Raw genomic sequence first — 23,422 nt, forward strand, 5'->3', positions numbered from 1 at the left:
ATGGACCTCAGTACTTTTAAATTCGCTGTGCTCACTGAAGTTGAACACGTTATTACAGAAACATTCTGATTCAAACCCCAGCTAAGGCAAGTGGACTAGGCATGGTCACAAATCAATCTAAACAAAGAGCTATGTCAACCATCCAGGTTCAACAGACAGACCAAAGTTTAATTAATATTGATTACAGCCACAAGCAATTTGTTAGATTTTACTTGCAGAGATAATGATGGTTCAGACATACATCATGGCATATTCAAACTCAATGTTATTGAAGATCTTTTCGCAGTCTATTTTTGCATAGACTAAGTTCTAATATAGATTTTGGTTTGTCAAAATGCAAATGTAAACTTCAAAGTTTTTGAACATATAGCTTTGAGACTTAATCCTATGCCCAAAATAATCAACAGAGGAAACATTAAATGTAGATGCAGAAATAATGAAATTTAGGCTTTTACAGCTTCCACAAGATCTAGTTGCATAACTTGATTCTGCCCGTTCAAGCAAGAGCACCTATATTAGAAAAGGCTTGAAATGGGGAAAGTCGAATCCTCTCTCAGGAGTTCCCTTTTATTTCTAGGCTGGGGACCATTATGGGCTGTTGAGCCAAATGAAGGCAGGTACCTTCGCAAAAGGGGCTTCATCTTGTCCCTGAATAGCGTATATCAGAACTAATGGAACTCATACTTGAAGTGAGTACCTAAAAATGGAGCTGGATTTTTTTTAAATTTACACATTGTAAGATAATATATTTACTGATTCCTTACAAGCCACAATCCTTAAATAATGTCAGAGCATATTCTGTATAATTGAAATAGTCTGCTGAAAGATGCACTGATTTGGAGATGCCGGCGATGGACTGGGGTGTACAAAGTTAAAAATCACACAACACCAGGTTATAGTCCAACAGGTTTAATTGGAAGCACTAGCTTTCGGAGCACCGCTCCTTCATCAGGTGGTTACATTAGTAGATTTTAACCCTCTACAACAGACATGAGTAACAGACATGGATGGAGGATGTCAAAATTTCCAAACTGTGAAACTAGACACAAAGCTGTCTTTCACAGATTCACTTCCCATTTTAATAGAAATGGGTTGAGTGGCAGCCAATTAACCTGCTCTTGACAGGTCATCCAGCAATTTAAATATGTTAATAAGGCAGTGTGACCAAAATAACTGCACAGAAGCCAGTATCCCATCATCAAGTCACCCATTAGTTACTTGTGCACAGTTCACTGGCTGTGGCCATCCAGCTCGGAGTCAGTCCCTGAACTGAGAAGATTCAAAATCCTCTGGTTATAGGGGGATATTTTCCTAAATGGCCTGTTCAGAGGTTATTACACAACTCTGGAGCAGGTAAGATTTGAACCTAGGCCTCCTGGCTCAGAGATAGGGACTCTACCACTGTGCCACAGGAGTGCTTCCCCGGTTATTTTTTTTCTTTTCTTTTTCTTTTTATAATTTAACCCCCACACTACCTTCCCCTGGTGATATTGGTCAGCCAGGGCTTCCTGATTGATCCATGTTAACAACCCCAATTAATCATCTCATTGTCAATTAGATCCACCTGGTTCTAGTCACTAAAATGACTAAAATTTTAGGATCTATTTAGATTCAATATCTGCCAGCAGGATTTACCCAAGACACAGAAGACGTGGTGTTTGATCTCATACACTAAGCCAGAAGTGGAGAACCACTGCAGAATCCTGAGGTACAGAGGGATGTAGGTGTTTGAGTGCATGAGTGACAAATGCATAGTACAGCTGTACAATAGTACTACACTGAGATACTTAATGGAATACTCTCCTTTATTAAAAAGGATGTTATGCTTACATAGGGCATTGGTGCAGCCACATCTCAAATGCAGGACCCTTATTCAGGGAAGATTATAAATGTTTTGGTGGTGATTCAGAGGAGTTTAACTAGATTGACATTTGGAATGAATGGGTTGTTTTATCATGAGGAAGAGTTGGATAGGCTGAACTTACTTTCATTAGAGTTTAGAAGAATGAGGGTGAGTTGACTGAATAACAAAGTCCTGAATGGTCTTGACACATGAATGTGGAAATTACATTTCCTTTTGCACATCAGTCCAGACCTGGAGTGAGGGACACTGTTTTAACATTATAGGTTTTCTTTTAGGACAGGGACTTGGAGAATTTTCTGTCTCAGAAGGTTGTGTGATTTTGGATCTCTTTGCCTCAAAAAAAATGGAGGTAGAAGCATTGAGTACTTTTAAGGTTAAGGCAAATCGGCTTTTGTTAGGCAACAGAATCAAGCATTATCCTGAATAGATTGGAATGTGGAATTCAAACATAACATGATCAGATTGAATCACAGAGTTGGCACAAGGAGCTGAATGGCCTACATGTGCAGCTAATTCATATGTTTCCATGTTTGTATGCTATTTGCGTATTGAGATACAGTCTGGGGTATCTCCGGGCTGTGGCTGTGAGCACATAAACTGTCCCTGTGACCACTTGCTCCATATCTATAAGTAAGGTCTTCACTCCTTAAGGACTGTAACACTCCTCTATCTGTGCACAACAAATTCTCAAATAGCACAGTTCATTGTCGTGCCTGAGACCTCTCTTCAAATACTCATTTTAAATTGGTGTTTTCTTTTCTACTGATGTCAGATTAATTTGTTCTTTTTACATCATCATGACTTAACACAAACTTCATTACAATGAGCAACTGAAAACACTTTCAATAACTTTTACTGACAACCAAACTGCTCTTCAACCTGTGTCCCAGTCATGGAATATAAAGAAACAGTTCATGTCCTATCATTAAATTCAGCTGAACCTTCACATAACCACATTTACAGGCTGCTACAAGCCTTGATCTCCCATCTCAAAGTGAATATTATAGGGCCCTGTCCTGTGCTCTGTCTGATACTTCTTGCACGACAGTTAAGCTACCTACTTAATAATGAAATACAGCTTCTCAATGTGCTTCAGATTTACATTCTTTCAACAGTGCAGTTTTCTTTAGTGATCTGAGATAAGGGAGTTTCCTTTGGTATCTGAGTTTATAAACTAAAAAGTTTCAATGTAATTAGGGCCGAAGCAACTGACTTAACAATGAACTTCTGAATTTATAATTTAACCTATTTCATGTGTTATTAATCTCTAACATTCTTACTAGCCCTTGCCAAACATGAACAATTTAACCAATGTTTGTATATAATAATATTTTTTGAGATAACTAATTATTCTAGCCAGTTAGGCATATACCATTTGGAGATCATTAACTGTAACAGTTAGTCAACTGGTGAAAAAAAAATACAAAGTTAAATGTAAGCCTTGAGTTTAACATTGTGCCCATGTGAACTGGATGGGAAATCTTTGCAGAAGTGAATGAGAAGTCTTGGGTTTCATTTAAAAAGTGATAAATTATTCCCAACCTGAAATGTTGTTGGGATATCAGGGTTTAAAGGAGCTGAAAGCACGCATGAAAGCATGAATGGTTATAGCATGAAATGGATAGTGCGAATCCATGAGAAAGGGAGGGAGAAGTTGCTAGCAACAGACACTGGGCACAAAAAAAAACTATGCCAGGGCCATTACAAGGATTCCTTATGAGGTGTGAAAGACCATTCCCACTCTGAGTATACTTACTGTCCTTCATGGTTGCATCTAGTTCCCTCACTTTCTTCAAAAGCGCCTCACTGCTGTTTCTGAGCCAGGTACTCTGTGTTTGAATTCCTTCCACAGCCTGCAAATAATAACATGGTCAGAACGCTCAGTAGCACTCCCTATTCGAATAAGGAAGATTGCGATTAATCGGTTTCAACTCTCATATAAAGTTCACACCATAAAGTGTTTCCTGTCTTATTAGATACTAAATGACTGCTTTTTCCTTCTTGTAATATTGCTCCAGAAAATTGGACCTTCTGCATATCTCTCCAAAACCACTGGAATTCTGACCCACGTGCTTGTTTGGATTTTATTACCGAGCCACATTAGGCTTTTGGCAGACTTCCAACAGGGAGAAATCCAGTGGTGCTGAGGATATCTGGCAATGCAATCATTGGAACACATAATGGAGTGGTAAGAATCGGTTGCAGGAAAGCCCAAAGTTGACAGGAACAGCCTGCAGGCCTCAGCAGAGATTGAAGGCAGCCAGGCCTTGGTTTAAAATTGCAATCAAAGATTGGTAGGTTCAAAACTGCTCTGAGGTTTCCAGTAAGATCTGCTAAAATCTCTGACGAAAGTTTGAAAGGTCTAATGCTGCTATGAGCGGAGGGTGATAACTCTTATTATGCTATACTTTTCATAAAATAGCATGTTCATCTGAACTGCCAAAATATCAGGGACATTTAGGGAAATTTTGGCTAGATCTTTCAATAGGACCGTGGTTGTTGCTGAAGTGCAGTCTGGAGATGGAAAAGTTCCGATGCAGTTAACTTTGCAGGAACTGCCCTGGAAATTGAAAATTCTGATGGTCCATTTCCCTGGCAACTCCATAAGAAAGTTCACAATTCTCACAGTTAGAGTTGGAGCATTTGGAAGGTTCTGGCTTAACAAGCTTTGTAATTCATGAAGGGGAAAATGAATTAAACTCTGCTCTAAATCCTTGTTAATTTTTAAATGGACCTCCCCACCAACCAACATACCACAGACCCCACACCCCGATTATGCTCCTTAATACACAGATGCCTGACTCACTGCTGCAAACACCTCACACATCCCCCGCAACATTGTCTTCTCGATGGCTTCGCAGGTACATGACATTCCCTGATTTCACCTCTCAGGAACATACAATACACACAAACCTGAACCATCAACCAGAACTGCCTTAATAGTTCCCTACACTCACCTGTCCAGACCTAACCTACTTCAATCTAGCCTCAAACTCGTCGACTTACATGACGTCCAGGTATCATCCTAACGACTATCCAGCAGCCACACTATCCCTCACTCGTTTGGCACACTCTTCTCTACCCATCTGCTGCATGTACTCTCCCTATCTGCCACCTTACCCTTTCACTCTCCTTACATATTTACTTTCTTTAGGCTTTAGGATCTTCAAACCATGGAATATGACTGCTACCATCAGGAGGTAAGGAGCATCCTTTCAACACAATCTACTCTGTTGCTATCTAAATTGCTAGACTGAATGGCACTGCTTTGACTGAGAAGGCTCCTGTCCTGGAATTTAAGCTGGAATGTAAGTGAGCTAAATATTTGACTAATCTGTGTCGAAAATTAAGATTCCTGCCCAGATTGGAAGATTCAGGCATTGAAGCTAACTGGTGAAATTAAGAGAGTTGAAGAATTACCTTACCAAGTATCATAGAAGCATACACTTATATAGCATGGAAACAGATCCTTCAGTCCAACTCATCCACACCAGATATCCTGATAAATTGATCTATCTCACTTACCTGCATTTGGACCATATCCCTCCAAACCCTTCCTATTCATATACCAATCCAGAAGCTTTTAAATGTTGTAATCGTACCAGCCTCCACTACCTCCTCTAGCAGCTTGTTCCAGATATGCACCACCCTTTGTGTTAAAAAGTTATCCCTCAGTTCCTTTTTAAATCTTTCCCCTCTCATCTTAAAACTATACCCTCTAGTTTTAGACTCCCCTATCCTGGGAAAAAGACCTTGGCTTTCACTCTAGCCATGTCCCTCATGATTTTACAAACCTCGATAAGATTATCCCTCAGCCTCGAATACCCCAGGAAAAAAAGCCCCAGCCTATACAACCTCTCCCTACAGCTCAAACTCTCCAGTCCCTGCAACATCTTTGTAAATCCTTTCTAAGCCCTTTCAAGTTTAACACCATCTTTCCTATAGCAAAAGCCCTATGACTGGATGGTTAATTTGCAATGCAGAGTGTTGTCAACAGTGTGGATTCAATTTCCACACCCTTCTTCTCAACCTCTCCCCTCTCCTGCGAAGCAGTGACCCTAACATTAAACCACCACCATCAAAAATCGACATTCTTGATGAAGGGCTTCTGCCTGAAACATCAGTTTTCCTGCTCCTCGGATGCTGCCTGATACCTGCTGTGCTTTTCCAGCACCACTCTAATCTAGACTCTGATTTCCAGCATCTGCAGTCCTCACTTTTGCCTATTAAACCACTACCAGTCAACTCTCTCTAAATCAGAAAGTAGCCTATAGTCCAGTAGGACTATGGTGACTTTATCCTTAACTACAAAAGCTCTGTGTTCACGACAACTGTATTGGGCCAAACCTGTTCACTTTCTGGTACAGGAATGCTTGATAGGCCAAAGTGATGTTACCATCTGAGACAGACACTGAACTATATTTACTACAAGCAAAGGAGAATCAGGATCTGCAGTCAAACCTATGGCTGGGTTATGCCTATCCTAAAAACACCATCACTTTCGCCTTCTGAACTATGCAGTATGATTCTCCAGGCGCTACATTCTCAAGCTTGGTATTGAGATCATTACAAATGAATAGCTGAGTTTGTGCTTGTAATATATTTCACAGTTTTACTAAGTGCCGGTTTGCTCAATGACAACAGCCATATTTCCATTTTTAGGGAAGTAGCCCGCAGCACTTATTGATTGTCAGTCCATTAAATGATTACTTTTCACGCTTCAAGGAGGAAAATTTACTCCAAAGTAGTAATATGCTGTCTCAAGTTAGCAGCTTCAAAGATTACTTTCATTGATCAATACTCTCTGTAATATTATTGTAGTTAATACCTATATGACATAAATAATAATATTTCAATACATGTCTCCAGCTTCATCATTCCAACTCTACTGATGCTTTTTCTAACTTGTGACTTCAGAAGTGGTGCCTTTAGAAGGTGGCAGCTTTCTGAAATATTTTATATCTTCACTGCGTACGTTATTTACTGTTTATTATATGAACCATGTTTTACAAGCAAAAAAAAGTATAACCATTGAAAGTCTATGATAATGTCGAACAGTTACTCAATTCTAGAAACATACTGAATAACTCAAGCTTACAGATGCATATTCATTGTGTTTAACCTCTGCTGGGAATAGAATAGTGGCTATGATGTGGAAGTGTCAGTATTGGACTGGGGTGGACAAAGTCAGAAGTCGCACAACACTAGGTTATAGCCCAATAGGTTTATTTGAAATCACAAGCTTTCGGACCGCTGCTCCTTCGTGGGTGATGGGAATAGTGGCTATGCAGTCAAGTTCAGAAGGCATTTCGCAATTACAAGTAATTTAAATATTCCAAGAGTCGCCATTCATAAATCCCATGCCTTGAGGTGTTTGAATCTAAGTAGCTAGTGCTGCAGCTTAATATTTTGTATCAGGAAAAGATGGAAACTTACTTGTTTGGCTGCCTATGCTGGCTTGTTTTAGCATGTCACTTCAATCTGCTAGTGCTTTCTGATTTCACTAATTTACTTTCATGCATCCAGTGCTTCTGGTAAACCGAATGTGGATGATAATTACTCATCTTTCCCACAGTTTATCTTTTTAGTCCCTCACTGTGCAGGCATTTTATCAGCTGTCCTTTAAATATCTTTTGTCTGTTTCCGTGGTTGCAATAATAGCTGACCTTAGCTTCCATTGCTGTTCAGGCTTTGCATTATTAATGTGACTTCCTGCTAGAAAGCACATTGTGTGGTAATAAAGTGTAGAGTTTAAAGTACTGATTCATATTAATGAAAGTAGTTGTGAGACAGCACTCTGCAGGGCCTTTGAAAGCTAACAGAGATGATCAGTCAAAATTTGATAGCAAACTAATCATCTAAAATATTGATGTAAATCAAACTATTTTATAATTGTAAAGTTCATTCCATTCTGAATTAACATGTCAGTTCCAATGGACTCAACATTGCTCCACTGCCAAGCACCTTTTGGATTAGCCAAGGCATTCTTACCTGGTCTGTGATTCTAGACCCACGGAAATGTGGTTGACTCTTAAAATGCACTCCGAAATGACCTAATGAGCCACTCAGTTCAAGGGCAGTTAAGGAGGGGTAAGAAGTACTGGCCTTGCCATGCAAACATTTTTTTTAAAATCTGATGCCATGCAACTGAATTAGGCCACAATTCAACCGCTGAGTATTTTGCGGTTTGATTTTTCTTCTGCTAAACACCGATACAAAACTATCCAAATGTCCTAACAGTGCTAAAATAAAAGAAAAATTCCAAGGCAAATGCAATGCTGATTTAAAATATTAACTAATCGGCATACAAAGTAATAAGCAGTTTAAATGTTTGCAGTAGGCTCAGCAATTAGTCCTACAATGGGGCACGTCAATGAATAAGTAAATAAATTTTAAAAAACCTTGAAAATTTCATTCAGAGACAACATAAATGGTTAGTGTGAAACAAAAAATTCCACTGACTAAGAAGTAACTGGAATCATGCTGACATACATGACATGCAATATGTAATACACTCACAACCACAAAAGGTGAATTCCATTCTTTACTATACTATCAACAGAAAAAAAAATTACCCTTATTTAATAAAAAAATGCAATTAGACTAAATATGATTGTACCCATTAAATGTTAATGGTGTTCTTGAAGTGTCTGAAACTTTTGTTTCACAGTAGATTCAATAAGCTAAAATTGAAACACTTACATCCTCAGCTCTCTGTGCAGCATTGAGTAAAGTGGTTGCATTCTCCTCAGCCTCTGCTACATATTGAACAATATTGTCGTAGACATTTGAAGCATTTATAGCCTTCTGGACAATTCCATTTGCATCAATACTCTTCAAAATACTGTGAAAAGAAAAAAAGTCATTTCTTACTAACATGATATCACAAGATCTAACTTTAATTATCATTCATTGTGTGGAAGCAATGCAGGGGTGAAGATTTCATTTGATTTGATTTACTGTAGTCACATGTACCTAAGTACAATCAAAAGCTTTGTTTTGCGAGCAGTACAGGCTGGTCATAGCAAACAAGGATGTACAGATCAAAGGGAGCTGAGACAGAGCAAGGCATACAAGATTACGTCTGCACAGAAGGTGCACAAACAAGATCAACATTATTTGAAGTTAGAGAGGTCCATTCAGCAGTCTAATAACAGCAGGGAAAAGCTGTTCTTCAATCTATTGGTGGGTCTGTTCAAGCTTCTGTATATTCTGCCTGATGGAAGATGTCGGAAGAGAGCATTACTGGGGTGGGAGGGGTCTTTGATGATGTTGGCTGCCTTTCTGCATGGATGGGAGGTTGACTTTTATAATGGACTGTGCACACATGCTTCTGTAGTTTCTTATGGTCCTGGGCACAGCAGTTGCCATACCAAACTGTTATGCATCCAGATAAAATGCTTATGGTGCATCTATGTTGAGGGTCCTCATGGACATGCCAAATTTCCTAAGCTGCCTGAGGAAGAAGAGGCATTGTTGTGCCGTCTTGACCATCACATCTAAATGGGAGGTCCAGGACAGATTGTTGGTCACTGACATTGAGAGAGAGGTTGTTGTAATTGCATCACAACACCAAGCATTCTATCTCATCGTTGTTTGATATCCATCCTACCACGGTGGTAGTTGTCAGCACACTTGTACAAGGCACTCATACTGAAATTGGCTGCACAATTGTGGTGTACAGGGTGTTGATAGAATAGGGCAAGAGGTCATTATATCTCAAACATTTTGCTTGCATGAATTCAGATAGAGATTAATTAGTCTGTTCCAGAGAAGTCAAGACCTAAATGAAATGGCAGGATCACGTCTTAATGATGCAGGGACAAATGCGCCAATTTGACCCCAGGCTGATTCAGGCTAGCACAGTCAACTACGGTCTGCATGATCTGGGCTTCAAGAACTCTGGTCAAGCTTGTTTTTACATTTTTAAAGTTACCTTGAGGGCCAAGAGGAGAATGCGTAGAATTACAAATTCTGAAATCTCGCGTCAAACATTTACAGCTCCGAGTCCAGTGACATTAATATCGCCTTCCTGCTTCACTTTCATGATTTTCATCATCACTTCCATAATGATTTGGTACAAGAATACATGAAGACATATGACTAAGTGTTGTCATATAAATAAGTTTAAAACTTAAAGATTGCAATTGCTTGGTTTTCAATGTCAAATTTCATTCCAGCTGTGTTAGCCCTGAACCCAACAGCATCTTCAGACCTTGTTCTCCATACAGTATTGTAAATGGCTTGTTCCATTTCACTTCTGCACTGTGGGTGTGGGTGCTGTCAATGTCTGTTCAATCCAAACAAGGAGAGGTTGATTCTTATTTGGGTAGTCTGGCTAAAATTGATATTGGCATTTCTACATTAAGTGGAAAAACCTCAAGGGTTGCAGCTTATAGTGCACATCCATATCATGTTCAGTATCGCGGTAGCTCCCTTGTGTTGAGAATGCTCTTGATAGAGTCACATTTGGCCACAGGCAGATCCAACTAGTGCCAATGCACTGATTTTACTTGTCTTAAGGACGACTCACGGCATGGTTTGTCCTTAAAGTTTTAGTTATGCAAAACTCTAGGTAGCATCAATAATTAAGTAGCTTCTGCCCTTTCTCATTTATCTTTTCCAAGCTGTAATATCTGAAGCTAGAACCATGCCTCATGGTCTCTTGCAGCAAACTCCACCAGTAAAACATCTTCTGACTTAAGAATTCTTCTGGTGATAACATCAAGCTCCTCAAAGCACAAGGTTGATTTCCCTCAGGTGCAGCACAATGCTTAAGAGCTCATATGTACTCGCGAGGTTAACTAGACTTTTTGAATTGAGAGGCAGAGGCACATAATTTGAGAAATTTTCTTAATCATTGAGAGTCATGAGTCATTTACAGCAAACGTACAAACCTCCACATCAGCACCTTCTCCTATCAGAGGAACATGGAATGATTTTTTTTCTTTCAGTGATCCAATCTCAGCAAGTCTGGTTGTTTATACTGAAGCTATGTCAATGTTCAGCCAATCAACTTTCATGTCACACACTGCTGCCTTGCATGTGCTATCAACCAGCAAAACGTCATCCATCAATCTGGTGCACATGGTTGTGATGTTGTTTATTTGAGATCGGGGTGAGATTGCTCGAAATGCAATAAGAGGTCTTCAAAGTAAAGTCCAACTGATTGTAGGTGCTTTGCCAATGAGTACAGATTACAGCCTTGCCAGCATATTCAAATGCCTTTTGACGCAGTGGTTATGATCCTAGCTGATGGTAATATTGGACAAGTCAGATCCCAAAATAAAACCTGGGCTTGATGGATCGTAAGTTTTAATTTTGCAGTTAGGTTATATAATGATTAGTCACAAGGGGCCACCAGTACTCTTTTAACAGAAGAACACAAGTTTATTATGAACAATGACAAAAAGTAGATGTATATATAAATAATTTGAAAAGATCATAATTTGTTAAGCAGAAAATTCATCCTTTTTCCAGAAAAAAATATTTTCAGACTCTCAAACGCAGAGAAATATTATCATCTTAACTCTGATTTCTTACTTAACTGACTCTATCCAATTTTTCTTCTTGGACTGCTAAAACAGTTAAGACTTTTTTCACAGTTCTGAAGGCATAGATTCCTTTTCAAGGTCTGACAGCCAAAAGACTTTGATATTCTCTCTCAACCCAGAGATTCTAAAGCTAACAAACTATCCTATTTCTAGGAAGAAACTGCTCTCTTGAATTGCAAACCTGATTCTTGTTAGGCGAAAGCTAAAACCTGACTCTTCTGAACTAAACTTTTGTTTATTCATTCATCAGACTTGGCGTCATTGACCGTCCGTAGTAGCCCTTAAATGTGTTGGTGAGCTGCCTTCTTGAATCATTGCATGTCCCCGATCACCTGTTTTTCTGTGGGTCATAATCTCACAATGTCGACACTCAACTAAAAGCAAAATACTGTGGATGTTGAAATTCTGAAATACAAACGAAGCTGCTGGAGAAACTCAGCAGCATCTGTGCAGAGAGAAACCAAATTAATGTATAGAGTCTGGTATGACTCTTCTTCTTAATGGACTTGAAACTTTAACTCTGTTTCTTTCTCCACAAGTGCTGCAAGATTTGCTGAGGTTCTCTAGCACTTGCTGTTTTTGTTTCACAATATTATCAGTTGATCAATTAAAACCATAGGTATTGAATAGCTATTTATTGAATCACATGTTTTCCTGAAAATGATGTATTTAGGTTACTTTTCCAAATGCTTTTCTGACTTATTTAAAATAAGTTATCGGCATAGAGCTTAAACCAAAACCTAACTGCCCCTATTTTTAAAATCCAAAATTCCCAAATTATAATATGCATTATGCACTTTTATCAAATGGTGAATAACATTGTGCATTATAGGATTAGAAAGGCAACAAAGAAAGCAGCTCCATTGAGAACAAAGTGGGGGGGGGGGGGGGGAGGGGGGTCATCAGGGGAGGAATATAATTAACTATTGAGAGATATGTGTACCTTACCACCCTGAGTTAAACGCTATGGAGAACAAAATCACTCAGGAGAGTTTAGACACCAGAGAAGGTCTGCCCGTTAAAGGAAGACCTGGATAATGAGTACATAATAGAATAGCTACAAAAATTAGATTAGATTAGATTACATTACAGTGTGGAAACAGGCCCTTCGGCCCAACAAGTCCACACTGAGCCGCCGAAGCGCAAACCACCCATACCCCTACGTTTACCCATTACCTAACACTACGGGCAATTTAGCATGGCCAATTCACCTGACTTGCACATCTTTGGATTGTGGGAGGAAACCGGAGCACCCGGAGGAAACCCACGCAGACACGGGGAGAATGTGCAAACTCCACACAGTCAGTCGCCTGAGGCGGGAATTGAACCCGGGTCTCAGGCGCTGTGAGGCAGCAGTGCTAACCACTGTGCCACCGTGCCGCCCACCAGCTGTTGACTTGCTTCACAACGACAAAGTTCCAAGTTCTGATGCTACACCACATGAATTCCAGAACAGGAAAGTAGAACTCCTGCAGCATCTGTACAGACTCTATGTCTCTGCTGCAGGGAATGAGCAATGTCTCAGGATAAGGGTGAAGACCCTGTACAAAAAACATGGGTGACTACAATGAGTGCAACAGCTATCAAGGAATCTCCCAGCTGAATGTTGTGGGGAAATTATTTGCCAGTATTGCCCTTGTCAGACTGCAGATCTTCTTTAAATGCATCTATCCTGCCCCTATTTTAAAAATCCACATTCCCAAAATTATAATATTCATTATACACTTTTATCATATGGTGAATAACATTGTGTATTATGGGGTCAGAAAGGCAATAGATCTAATCGCAAATAAAGCAGCTCCATTGAGAACAAAGGCAGGGGAGAAGTTATGTGGAGGTATTAGCTTTTTTAAGATGGCGGCAGCAGCAGAGGGGGTGTGAGCATGGGGCTCGTCCAGTCCTGTTGGCTTTCTGTCTGTTTTTCATCTTTTTACTTTTGCTGTATATTTCTTCATTTTCTTTTCTTTGACATCTGGAGAGTGACGGAAGGAGGAGGCCTTCAGTGGCAGCAATGCCAGGACGAGTCGAAATCTGCTCCACCCTGGCCTGGGGTCTCCTGGCAAGTCAGGACAGGTCCCAGGCTGACTCCCTCAGCCAAGACCTTTGGGCTAAGCTGAGGATCCAGGTCTGCAGTGAGCCTGGCACCTGAAGGAGGAAAAGGGTGGTGTTGGCCCAGCGTGGCGATCTCCCAGTGTGGCAGTCTTGTCCCAGCATGGCAGTCTCATCCCGATGTGGAGGTCTTCTTCATTTTCGGTGTCCAGGTATTCCAGTGGCCTGACAGATAGTCTCGTCCAGATGTGGTGGTCTGGGAACAGCATGGCGGTCTTCCTCAGCAGAGGCTTCCAGTCTAGTATTCCAGCAGCCTAGCATGGCAGTCTCATCCTGACTGCATCGTCAGGGTATTCCATTGTTCTTTAATTGGCTTTCCCCAGCCCAAGAGCCATTAACTGAACTGTGAACTTTATCTTAATTTTACTTTATTTTCTTATGTATGATTTCTATCACTGATGTAGGATGCGGTGGTGGGGTGACTTATAAAACTTTTCACTGTATTTTTCATGTAAAACTACACATGAAAATAAATTCCTATTCAATTCCATTCTATCACAAGTTCCAGTGTTTTTCAGAACTGGAAGATCCACAATTGATATGATTTCCTCAGCCCCACAGAAATGCTGTGAACAAAAGAAACTATTGCACATTGCCTTCATCCACCTCACCAAAATATTCAACAACATGAGCACAAGCAACTGGAATAATCTGGCTTCCCCGCTGATGTTACTCATTATGATCTTTTCTTTCCAGAACACATTGTGTTCAGCAGCTCTGAGATCCATAGTGGGGCCACACAAGGTTGAGATGCACTGATCTTATTTGCCATATTTTTCTCTTTGCTGTTACATGCCTTCAGGTAACCTACAAAAGGTGCTTATCTACAAAAAGCTGTTCAGTCTCACCCATCCAAGGTCCAAGATAAAAGAGGACCTTGGATGGGCAAGAGTTGCTGTGAAAATAACACATTAACATTCCATACTGAGGGACAGCTGCCGTAGTAAATGGACACTCTATCACCTTTCTATATAGTTTGGTTTAATCATAAGCAGCAGGGTGTCAAGTGTCAGAGTCTTAAGACATTGTTAATGCTGATAGACTGTGGTATTGCAATGTGATACTGGAGGTCATTGAGAGCATCACACATCTACACTACGTAATCACCAGAAGAAATCAACAGACCCATCACAAAAACTGCAGCTGTTATTTCCAAGTTGAGTAAGTGTGTGAAATAACAGTAATGTTACTAGGAACACTAAATAGTGAGTGAAGCCTCAGTACACTCACCTACAGCAAAGACAATTGTGAAACAGACTTAGCAGGAGAAAGAAAGGTTTCCATCTTATGTGCCTCAACCAACTCAAAGGCCCGTCAGCACACATTCATCACTATAAAGCCAACAACGCACAATATTCACAAGATGAATAGCAGCTATGTAACCACAATCTTTTTGTATTGTGAACTAGCTACTGGATCATGACCTGATAGGCTTTAATATCTTCACTAGATGGACACCTGCTAGTGAGAAGTGAAGGTGAGGGGAAAAAACACCACACCATAGAGTCATAGAGATGTACAGCATGGAAACAGACCCTTCAGTCCAACCCATCCATGCCGACCAGATATCACAAACCAATCTAGTCCCACCTGCCAGCACCCAGCCCATATCCCTCCAAACCCTTCCTATTCATATATCCATCCAAATGCCTCTCAAATGTTGCAATTGTACTAGCCTCCATCACTTCCTCTGGCAGCTCATTCCATATACTTCCACCCTCTGTGTGAAAACGTTGCCCCTTAGGTCTCTTTTATATCTTTCCCCTCTCACCCTAAACCTATGCACTCTAGTTCTGGACTCTCCAACCCCAGGGAAAAGACTTTGTCTATTTATCCTATCCATGCCTCTCATAATTTTGTAAACCTCTATAAGGTCACCCCTCAGCCTCCGACACTCCAGGGAAAACAGCCCCAGCCTGTTCAGCCTCTCCCTGTAGCTTAGATGCTCCAACCCTGGCAACATCCTTGTAGATCTTTCCTGAACCCTTTCAAGCTTCACAACATCTTTCCGATAGACAGGAGACCAGAATTGCATGCAATATTCCAACAGTAGCCTAACCAATGTTCTGGAGAAAGTGAGGTCTGCAGATGCTGGAGATCAGAGCCGGAAATGTGTTGCTGGAAAAGCGCAGCAGGTCAGGCAGCATCCAGGGAACAGGGGAATCGACGTTTCGGGCATAAGCCCTTCTTCAGGAAGAAGGGCTTATGCCCGAAACGTCGATTCCCCTGTTCCCTGGATGCTGCCTGACCTGCTGCGCTTTTCCAGCAACACATTTCCAGCGTAACCAATGTTCTGTACAGCCGTAACATGACCTCCCAACTCCTGTACTCAATACTCTGACCAATAAAGGAAAGCATACCAAACGCCACATTCACTATCTTATCTACCTGAAACTCCACCTTCAAGGAGCTATGAACCTGAACTCCAAGGTCTCTTTGTTCAGCAACACTCCCTAGGACCTTACCATTAAGTGTATAAGAACTGCTAAGATTTGCTTTCCCAAAATGCAGCACCTCACATTTATCTGAATTAAACTCCATCTGCCACTTCTCAGCCCATTGGCCCATCTGGTCCAGATCCTGTTGTAATCTGAGGTAACCCTGTTCGCTGTCCACTACACCTCCAATGTTGGTGTCATCTGCAAACCTACTAACTGTACCTCTTATGCTCACATCCAAACCACTGGTAAACAATCATCATTAGCTGTGACCTCTGGAAACTGATTGTTTCAAAAAGGTAAGGAGAAATGAAAAGTCAAATGGACAAGAAAAGGGCCCAGAGAAACTAGAGGCCAATGAAGCCTCCATCCTTTCAGGTGACTGTCTTCAGTGGGACCAAAAAAAGCAAAGACTGCCATGCCACAAGAAATAGCATATACATTCAGTGATTTTCAACACAGAATTGACCACCAAGGCATAAACTAACTTTAAAGATAGAAAGATGGTAAGATAAGTGTAAACCTTCCAAATGACTCCTTTCCAAGAAATTACAAGTCAAATTAACCATCAAGATGCATTTCAACATTGTATAACCACATATCGTAGAAATGCAGTCTGGTTAAAAATGTGAGACTTCATAGCATGTAAAATGTATGCATCCTTCTTTTAGGACACTAGAATGTAAAATGTATATGTATCAGTGTGTCACGGAGCTCACATCCTTTCTTTGCATTATCCATTTCACCGCAGCTCTAAGCAATATTGTTGTTCTTAGCAATTTTGTTATATAGAGACTGGATGGTACAACTTACTTCGCCAATTCTGATGCAAGTTTCCGAAGCTGTTCAGCATAGTCTATAGCACGGAGAACCAGGGGCTTGTCATATGTTGAGAGATTAGTCAGTTTATCCCTCAGTAGGTTTTGAGCACCATCTATTGAGGCATGGAATGTAGACAAGTTCTGCCATTTAAAAAAAAACAAAGTTAGATATTTTCAAAACTCCAACTGATAAAAACTGAAACTTTGGAAGTACTACTTAATGTTCAGAAATTATTGAGAAGTTAAATATTTCCTATTCAAGTGGACAAAGAAGTAACCAGCCTTTAAAAATATCTGGATGGCTGAACACTTCCCTCTCTATTGAGAACTCTCAAAGCTGCTCAGAAGTGATAGCCTTATCAGACAAAAGAAATGGGAAAAGTATGTCACGAAGCTGGGGTGCCAATTGCAAATGATTGTTCATAAAGCAGGTGAGAGTTGGAAATCCACCCTTAAGCAGTTAATACCAGTGACTGCAATAAGGAGTTCTTGTTTTCAAGCCCAACTAATTTCCTGACAATTTGCTTTAACTCTTAAAACCACATTTCCCTCATCTTTGTTTTAGTTGTAACACCTGTGTATTTCACAACATAGTGAGCAGGGTGCCAGTGATTGTACAGCATGCACTGGAGGGGAGGAGGACAATGGACAAAGATCTTCATCACTTATGTCCTTCCTACTCATTCACTAAGTTTAATTTAAACAAGTCTCGTCTACCTAGGAGACGAGTCTACCTAGAAGATTCAAGTATTGATATTGTTTGCATGAAATCTTTCTTGAAATTTTTCTCATGTTGTCTTTCATCACAGCTAACCAGTGTTACCTTGTCCTTGCCTTATCTTCGCTTAACTCTGGAACTGTCTTTCATATATCACATTTTGAATGTAATTATCTGGCTTCAAAATAATATTCTTTTATATTTATATGGGGATGCAGTGTCACTGGACTAGTAATCCTGAACCTCAGCTATTGCTCAAATAAAAGCAAATTACAGTGGATGTTGGAAATCTGGAAAGATATTCTTCTCCCTACAAATAGAACCAGAAGTGCTAAGTTTCTCCAGCATTTTCTGTGCTTGTCTCAAACTAATGCTAGTGGTTTCAAATCTCACCAGGTCAGATGGTGAAATTCAATAAAGTCTAGAAGTTTTCTTTAAAAAAGCTAGCTTAATGGTGACCACATAACCACTACTGATAGTTTTATTTCATGACAATCTAATGTTCTCCAGGGAAGGAAATCTGTCACCACTACCCAGTCTGGCCTATATGTGACTCCACATTTACAGCAATGTGATTGATTCTTAACTGCCTTGCACAGCCAATCAGTTCAAGGGCAATTAGGGATGGGCAGCAAATGTCAGCCTTGCCAGTGACATATATATCCCTTATAAATAAAAGAAAGTGGTAATTTAGTGAAATTTTATTACTACTGCTGGCAATGGCTTTATTCCAAAAATTAAGTATTGTAATCATAGCATTTAGTTCACTAATGACTTTTAATGATAATTAACAATTTTAAATTACTAAAAAAAGTTAAGAAATTATATAGAACTGCTTGCTCGTTATAGTGTTGAACAGTAGCTAGTAATCATCAAAAGTACATCGTCTTCAAGATTCAAAAATAGAGATTATCAAAAGCTTTCAAAAAGTGCCTATTCAGTTTTTTGACCCTAAATTAAAATTTAATTTTAAGAGACTCTTCGAAGGTCTGCAAACAAGTGCAATAATTTGAACCTCCCAATGATTACTTCAATCTGGTGGGCGCGGCTGGTTTTGTGGGCAGGGCCTGCTTTCAGTTTCAGTACTGTACAGTATGTTTTAAATTCACACGAGATTGTGGCAACTCGATTTACACAGATGGAAATTATGCTTAAAACTTTGAAAGAGTTTGGCCAGTTTCAGTAGAATTGTGCATTACAGAGTAAACTTACTGTAAATTTAGTTTCATTCGTATTATCACCACTTTCAGTGGTTAGACAGGCATTGAGCTGATGTTAAAAAGCAAAATGTACTCGATGTTAAGGCCAAGGTGTATTTCTGAAAATTGGAATTGCAAGTTTTCAATGCTTCCCATTTCCACCCAACTTATTCCAACCTCCTGAGTTTTCACTCACTATCACTGAAGTATTTCTTCGTATGTTTGCATCATACACCTGTTATTAACTTTTTAATAAATAATATTAGCAGCAGAAATATTTCTTGTGAATATTTTTATAAAATATAAACATATTTAAGTCCAGTTATTAACTTTCACACTCATGGAGTATTAACCAGTTATTAACATTTGTCTTATCTTACCACAATCTTATTTTCTAGTTCGGATATCGCAATTTCTGTATCTATCAAGCCATTACTAGCCGTTATAAGCGTCACATTTACAGCAGCAAAATGTTTGTTTAATACTTTTTGAAGTCTCTGTGGAAGAAAAAAAATTGAGAAAATCTGCATGAGAGAAGGTTTTAGTTAACTAAATATTCCAAACAGTTTTATAAATTTATTTATATGGATTCCATGGTAATGTAGCACCAAGCTTTCCAACAAAGTAATTTGCAATGTTGAAAAGCCTGACTCCTGAACTATATGCAGGATCAGAACTCAAAAGGACAAAATTGCCTGTACAACCTAACATTATAAAACAAATGGCTGATTGGAAACCTAGATTTTTGCCTGCAGAGAAGGATAAATTCACCTAATGCCCATACTCCCATGGTTAGTGTCAGATTAGTGTAGTTATGCCTATGTTTTTAAATTCATCAATTGGTATAGATATGAACATGGTGCCATCTGACCCAGGTCTTCTTTGCCTATACATGGAAGATTGTGCATCAAAACTTATTGAATCAGTGTATGATAAGGAATACAGGGTTAATGGTAGGGTTCTTAGTCAGGTGGAGGAACAGAGGGATCTTGGGGTTTATGTACATAGATCTTTGAAGGTTGTCACTCAGGTGGATAGAGTTTGTAAGAAGGCCTATGGAGTATTATCGTTCATTAGCAGAGGGATTGAATTCAAGAGTCGTGAAGTGATGTTGCAGCTGTACAGGACTTTGGTTAGGCCACAGTTGGAGTACTGTGTGCAGTTCTGGTCGCCTCACTTTAGGAAAGATGTGGAAGCTTTGGAGAGGGTGCAGAGAAGATTTACCAGGATGTTGCCTGGAATGGAGAGGAAGTCGTACGAGGATAGGTTGAGAGTTCTCGGCCTTTTCTCGTTGGAACGGCGAAGGATGAGGGGTGACTTGATAGAGGTTTATAAGATGATCAGAGGAATAGATAGAGTAGACAGTCAGAAACTTTTTCCCCGGGTACAACAGAGTGTTACAAGGGGACATAAATTTAAGGTGAAGGGTGGAAGGTATAGGGGAGATGTCAGGGGTGGGTTCTTTACCCAGAGAGTGGTGGGGGCATGGAATGCGCTGCCCGTGGGAGTGGTAGAGTCGGAATCATTGGCGACCTTTAAGCGGCATTTAGATAGGTACATGGATGGGTACTTAATCTAGGTTAGAAGTTCGGCACAACATCGTGGGCCGAAGGGCCTGTTCTATGCTGTATTGTTCTATGTTCTATGTTCTATGTTCTAAAAGTCAATTTCTTTCAACGAACCCTCATTATTTCAAAACAACATGGTAGATTCAGGTAATCTGAAATAAACACAAATTGTGGTGAAAATTTAGCAGGTCTGGAAGTGTCAGTGTAGAGAGAAACAATGCTTCGATTCCAGCATAACTCTTCTCAGGAGCTGAAGAAATCACACTGGACTGGAAAGGTTAGCTATTTCTCTATCCACAGATGCTGCCAGAACTGCTGGGATTTTCGAGCACTTTCTGCTTTTATTAACCCACATTATTTATGTATCTTTCTCCTTAAGGTCCCTGTATGTACAGAAATAAATATTATATCAACTAGTGATCCAGACAGATCAGATTTGCATTTTGTAATATGTCATAAATTGGCCGTCTATTTTGGATTAAAAGCATTCCTGTATAGGTTCACCTCTTTTCTTTTGTAACCGTTGATGTTTTCTTCATTTTTTTCCTCTGTCTCCTGAACAGTCTTGATTGCATCTTCAAGTGCTTCCTTCAGGTCTAAGACATCATTATTGTATTTGGTAATATTTTCCTGTATTTTACGAATTGAGCTATTGGCTTCCATTAGCTTATTATAAAACCCATGAACACGATTTAACACTGAAAAATAATTAAATGTTGAACACACTTTCAGACTGGTATTTTGAAATCCTCAAATATGCACAAATTAGGAAACATGAAGGAATAGGAAGCTAGAAATATAGTATTATTTAACTGAAAATAGGTACATGGCTGACTTTGAATACTGCGCTTGTGTATAGAATCCCTACAGTGTGGAAAGAGGCTATTTGGCCCATCACTGGCCCTCCAAAGAGCATTCCAACCAGACCCAGACCCCCACCCTATCTCCGTAACCCTGCATTTACCCCTGGCTAACTCACCTAGTGTGCACATACTCCAGACACTGCAGAGAAATTTACCATGACCAATCCATCTAACTTGCATATGTATGGTCTGTGGGAGGAAACCAGAGCACCTGGCAGACACGGGGAGAATGTGCAAACTCAGCACAGTCACCCAAGGCTGGAATCAAACCCAGGTCCCTAGCATTGTGCGACAGCAGTGCTAACCACTGAGCCACCGTACCATCCTGGTAGTACATGCAAAACAAATTGAAACTCTGCCGTGAAGACTCACTTCTGAAGAGGGAGTGCTCACTTGTTGGAAATGTACTTTTAGCTAATTCATGCAATGTAGTGTTGGACTATACCACTGTGAAGGATTTTTTGGTTTCAAATTTTGTCTTTTTTTAGATGGACCCCAACTGATACAGTATACCAGGAAATTAAACATTAAGGGCACTGACTCTCCCATTTTTCTAAGGAAACTAAAACTGAACCTGTCATTGAGAAACAAAAACTGTTGGGAGACTGAAAAGACACAGGTAAATCCTGACCCAGTAGAACTTAATTAGTCCAGTACATGCAAGATGAAAATGACAGAAGCTGGATCCAGAATTTAAGAATAACTTAATATACAGTTTCTGCAGCTGTTTTTGATTGCTGAAGATAATATTATTGGATCTTTGAGATTGAAACTAGGGTGAAGAAGTTCTGCAAACATATGCTATTTTTGCTGAAGACCATACCTATGGATCTCAAAATTGATTGTATACTGCTGTCTGCTAGGGATCAGTTTAGTTCCTAGAGGGAGAAGCTGAGTTATACTTTGACGGACATTTGTAATTGAGATTGATGAATGGACTGTTAAGCTAATTTGTAGTTTCATCTGCCATTTAATATTTGATTTATAGTTCATAATTTATTGTAATTTGCTATGAATGCTTTTGTAACTTACATTGATTCTGGGTCTTAGAGTATTGATGGCTAACATTTACTGTTTCATTTGTTTGACTGTAATAGAGTTTTTAAAGTATTTTTATTAGCCATGAAATTGAGACTTCATTATTTTATTAAATTATAGGGATTTTCAATTTCTACTCTTCTAAACAAACTCATTGTGCTTTATCGAGATCGTATGACCATATCTTTGGATGAATACTTCATTTTCAGTGCAGAGCAGATAATACTAATGTAAATTATCAAAACGTACAATTCCGGGCTTGTGTTCTTTCTTCTTCAGTCAATGGTTTCTGGTTGGAAAAGTTCCGGTTTCTCAGCTCATCCAACATCTGGTTCGCCTCATGAAAGCTTTCGCTAATTTCCTCAGCTGACAGTTCTTCTTCAATTCCATATTTGTTTAGGCCTTCAATAATATCTGCAAAATAGAATGAGGTAACACTTTATCAAACTCAAACATTGACAGGTAAGTCAACTGTCAAAAAGTGTGGTGCTGGAAAAGTACAGCTGATCAGGCAGCATCTGAGGAGCAGCAGAGTCGACGTTTCAAGCATAAGCTCTTTATCAGGAATGTCAACAGCTAACTTCAACTGCACTGCAATGTGGTTTACTCTAATGTAAAATGGATAGTTATAGGTAATGTTGATTGCATAGTGATTGGGCTTCAGTTTCTTTGGCATTTCACATTACAATCGTAATGTACAATTTAATTTTATGAATGCACTGTTGACCTAATAATTTCAAATGGATTCAATGTGTACAGCATCTGTAAATAAAAAAGGAGAAATATATTTCTAATAGTTTATAACTAAATTACGAACATTGATTTAATGAATTCAGAATTGTTAAGTCAAGTGATGAACCAAGCTTCTTTGTGTCAGACTTGAACTTCCAAGTCTATAAACTTTGAGTACTTGTGAAGTTACATCTAGAAACTGGAAACTTGATTAGCCCATATTTCTAAACTACCAAGAAGCACAAATATATATCTGTAGCATATGACTATCAGAATTGCCAAATTTGTTAAACACTAAACTGGAGAGATTCACCCTCCGGACGGAATTAATGTTTGCAGATGTGGTGCCAATCAAGCAGGCTGCTCTGTCCTGAATCGTGTCAAAGTGTCTTGAGTGCTATTGGAACTGCTCTCATCCAGGCAAGGTGGAATATTCCTTCTAATTTGTGCCTTATTGATATTGGACAGGATTTTGTGAGTCAATTACTTTCTGCAGGTCTTCTATCCTCTGACTTGCT

General features: G+C 39.6%; 1 protein-coding gene across 1 annotated transcript in view; it reads right to left on the bottom strand.

Annotated features, from left to right (window-relative positions):
* The window catches only part of lama4 (laminin, alpha 4), a 192,789-nt gene that overhangs the window by 95,415 nt on the left and 73,952 nt on the right, over positions 1 to 23,422 (bottom strand). Inside the window, exons 12-17 of the mRNA XM_043684602.1 lie at positions 22,422 to 22,586; positions 20,776 to 20,969; positions 19,084 to 19,200; positions 16,779 to 16,927; positions 8,567 to 8,708; positions 3,621 to 3,717 (exon numbers count right to left, since the gene is read on the bottom strand). Of these exons, the coding sequence (XP_043540537.1) occupies positions 3,621 to 3,717; positions 8,567 to 8,708; positions 16,779 to 16,927; positions 19,084 to 19,200; positions 20,776 to 20,969; positions 22,422 to 22,586 (864 nt within the window). The remainder of the gene's footprint in view (positions 1 to 3,620; positions 3,718 to 8,566; positions 8,709 to 16,778; positions 16,928 to 19,083; positions 19,201 to 20,775; positions 20,970 to 22,421; positions 22,587 to 23,422) is intronic.

This window comes from Chiloscyllium plagiosum, chromosome 3, assembly GCF_004010195.1.
Source record: "Chiloscyllium plagiosum isolate BGI_BamShark_2017 chromosome 3, ASM401019v2, whole genome shotgun sequence".
Lineage (NCBI taxonomy): Eukaryota > Metazoa > Chordata > Chondrichthyes > Orectolobiformes > Hemiscylliidae > Chiloscyllium > Chiloscyllium plagiosum.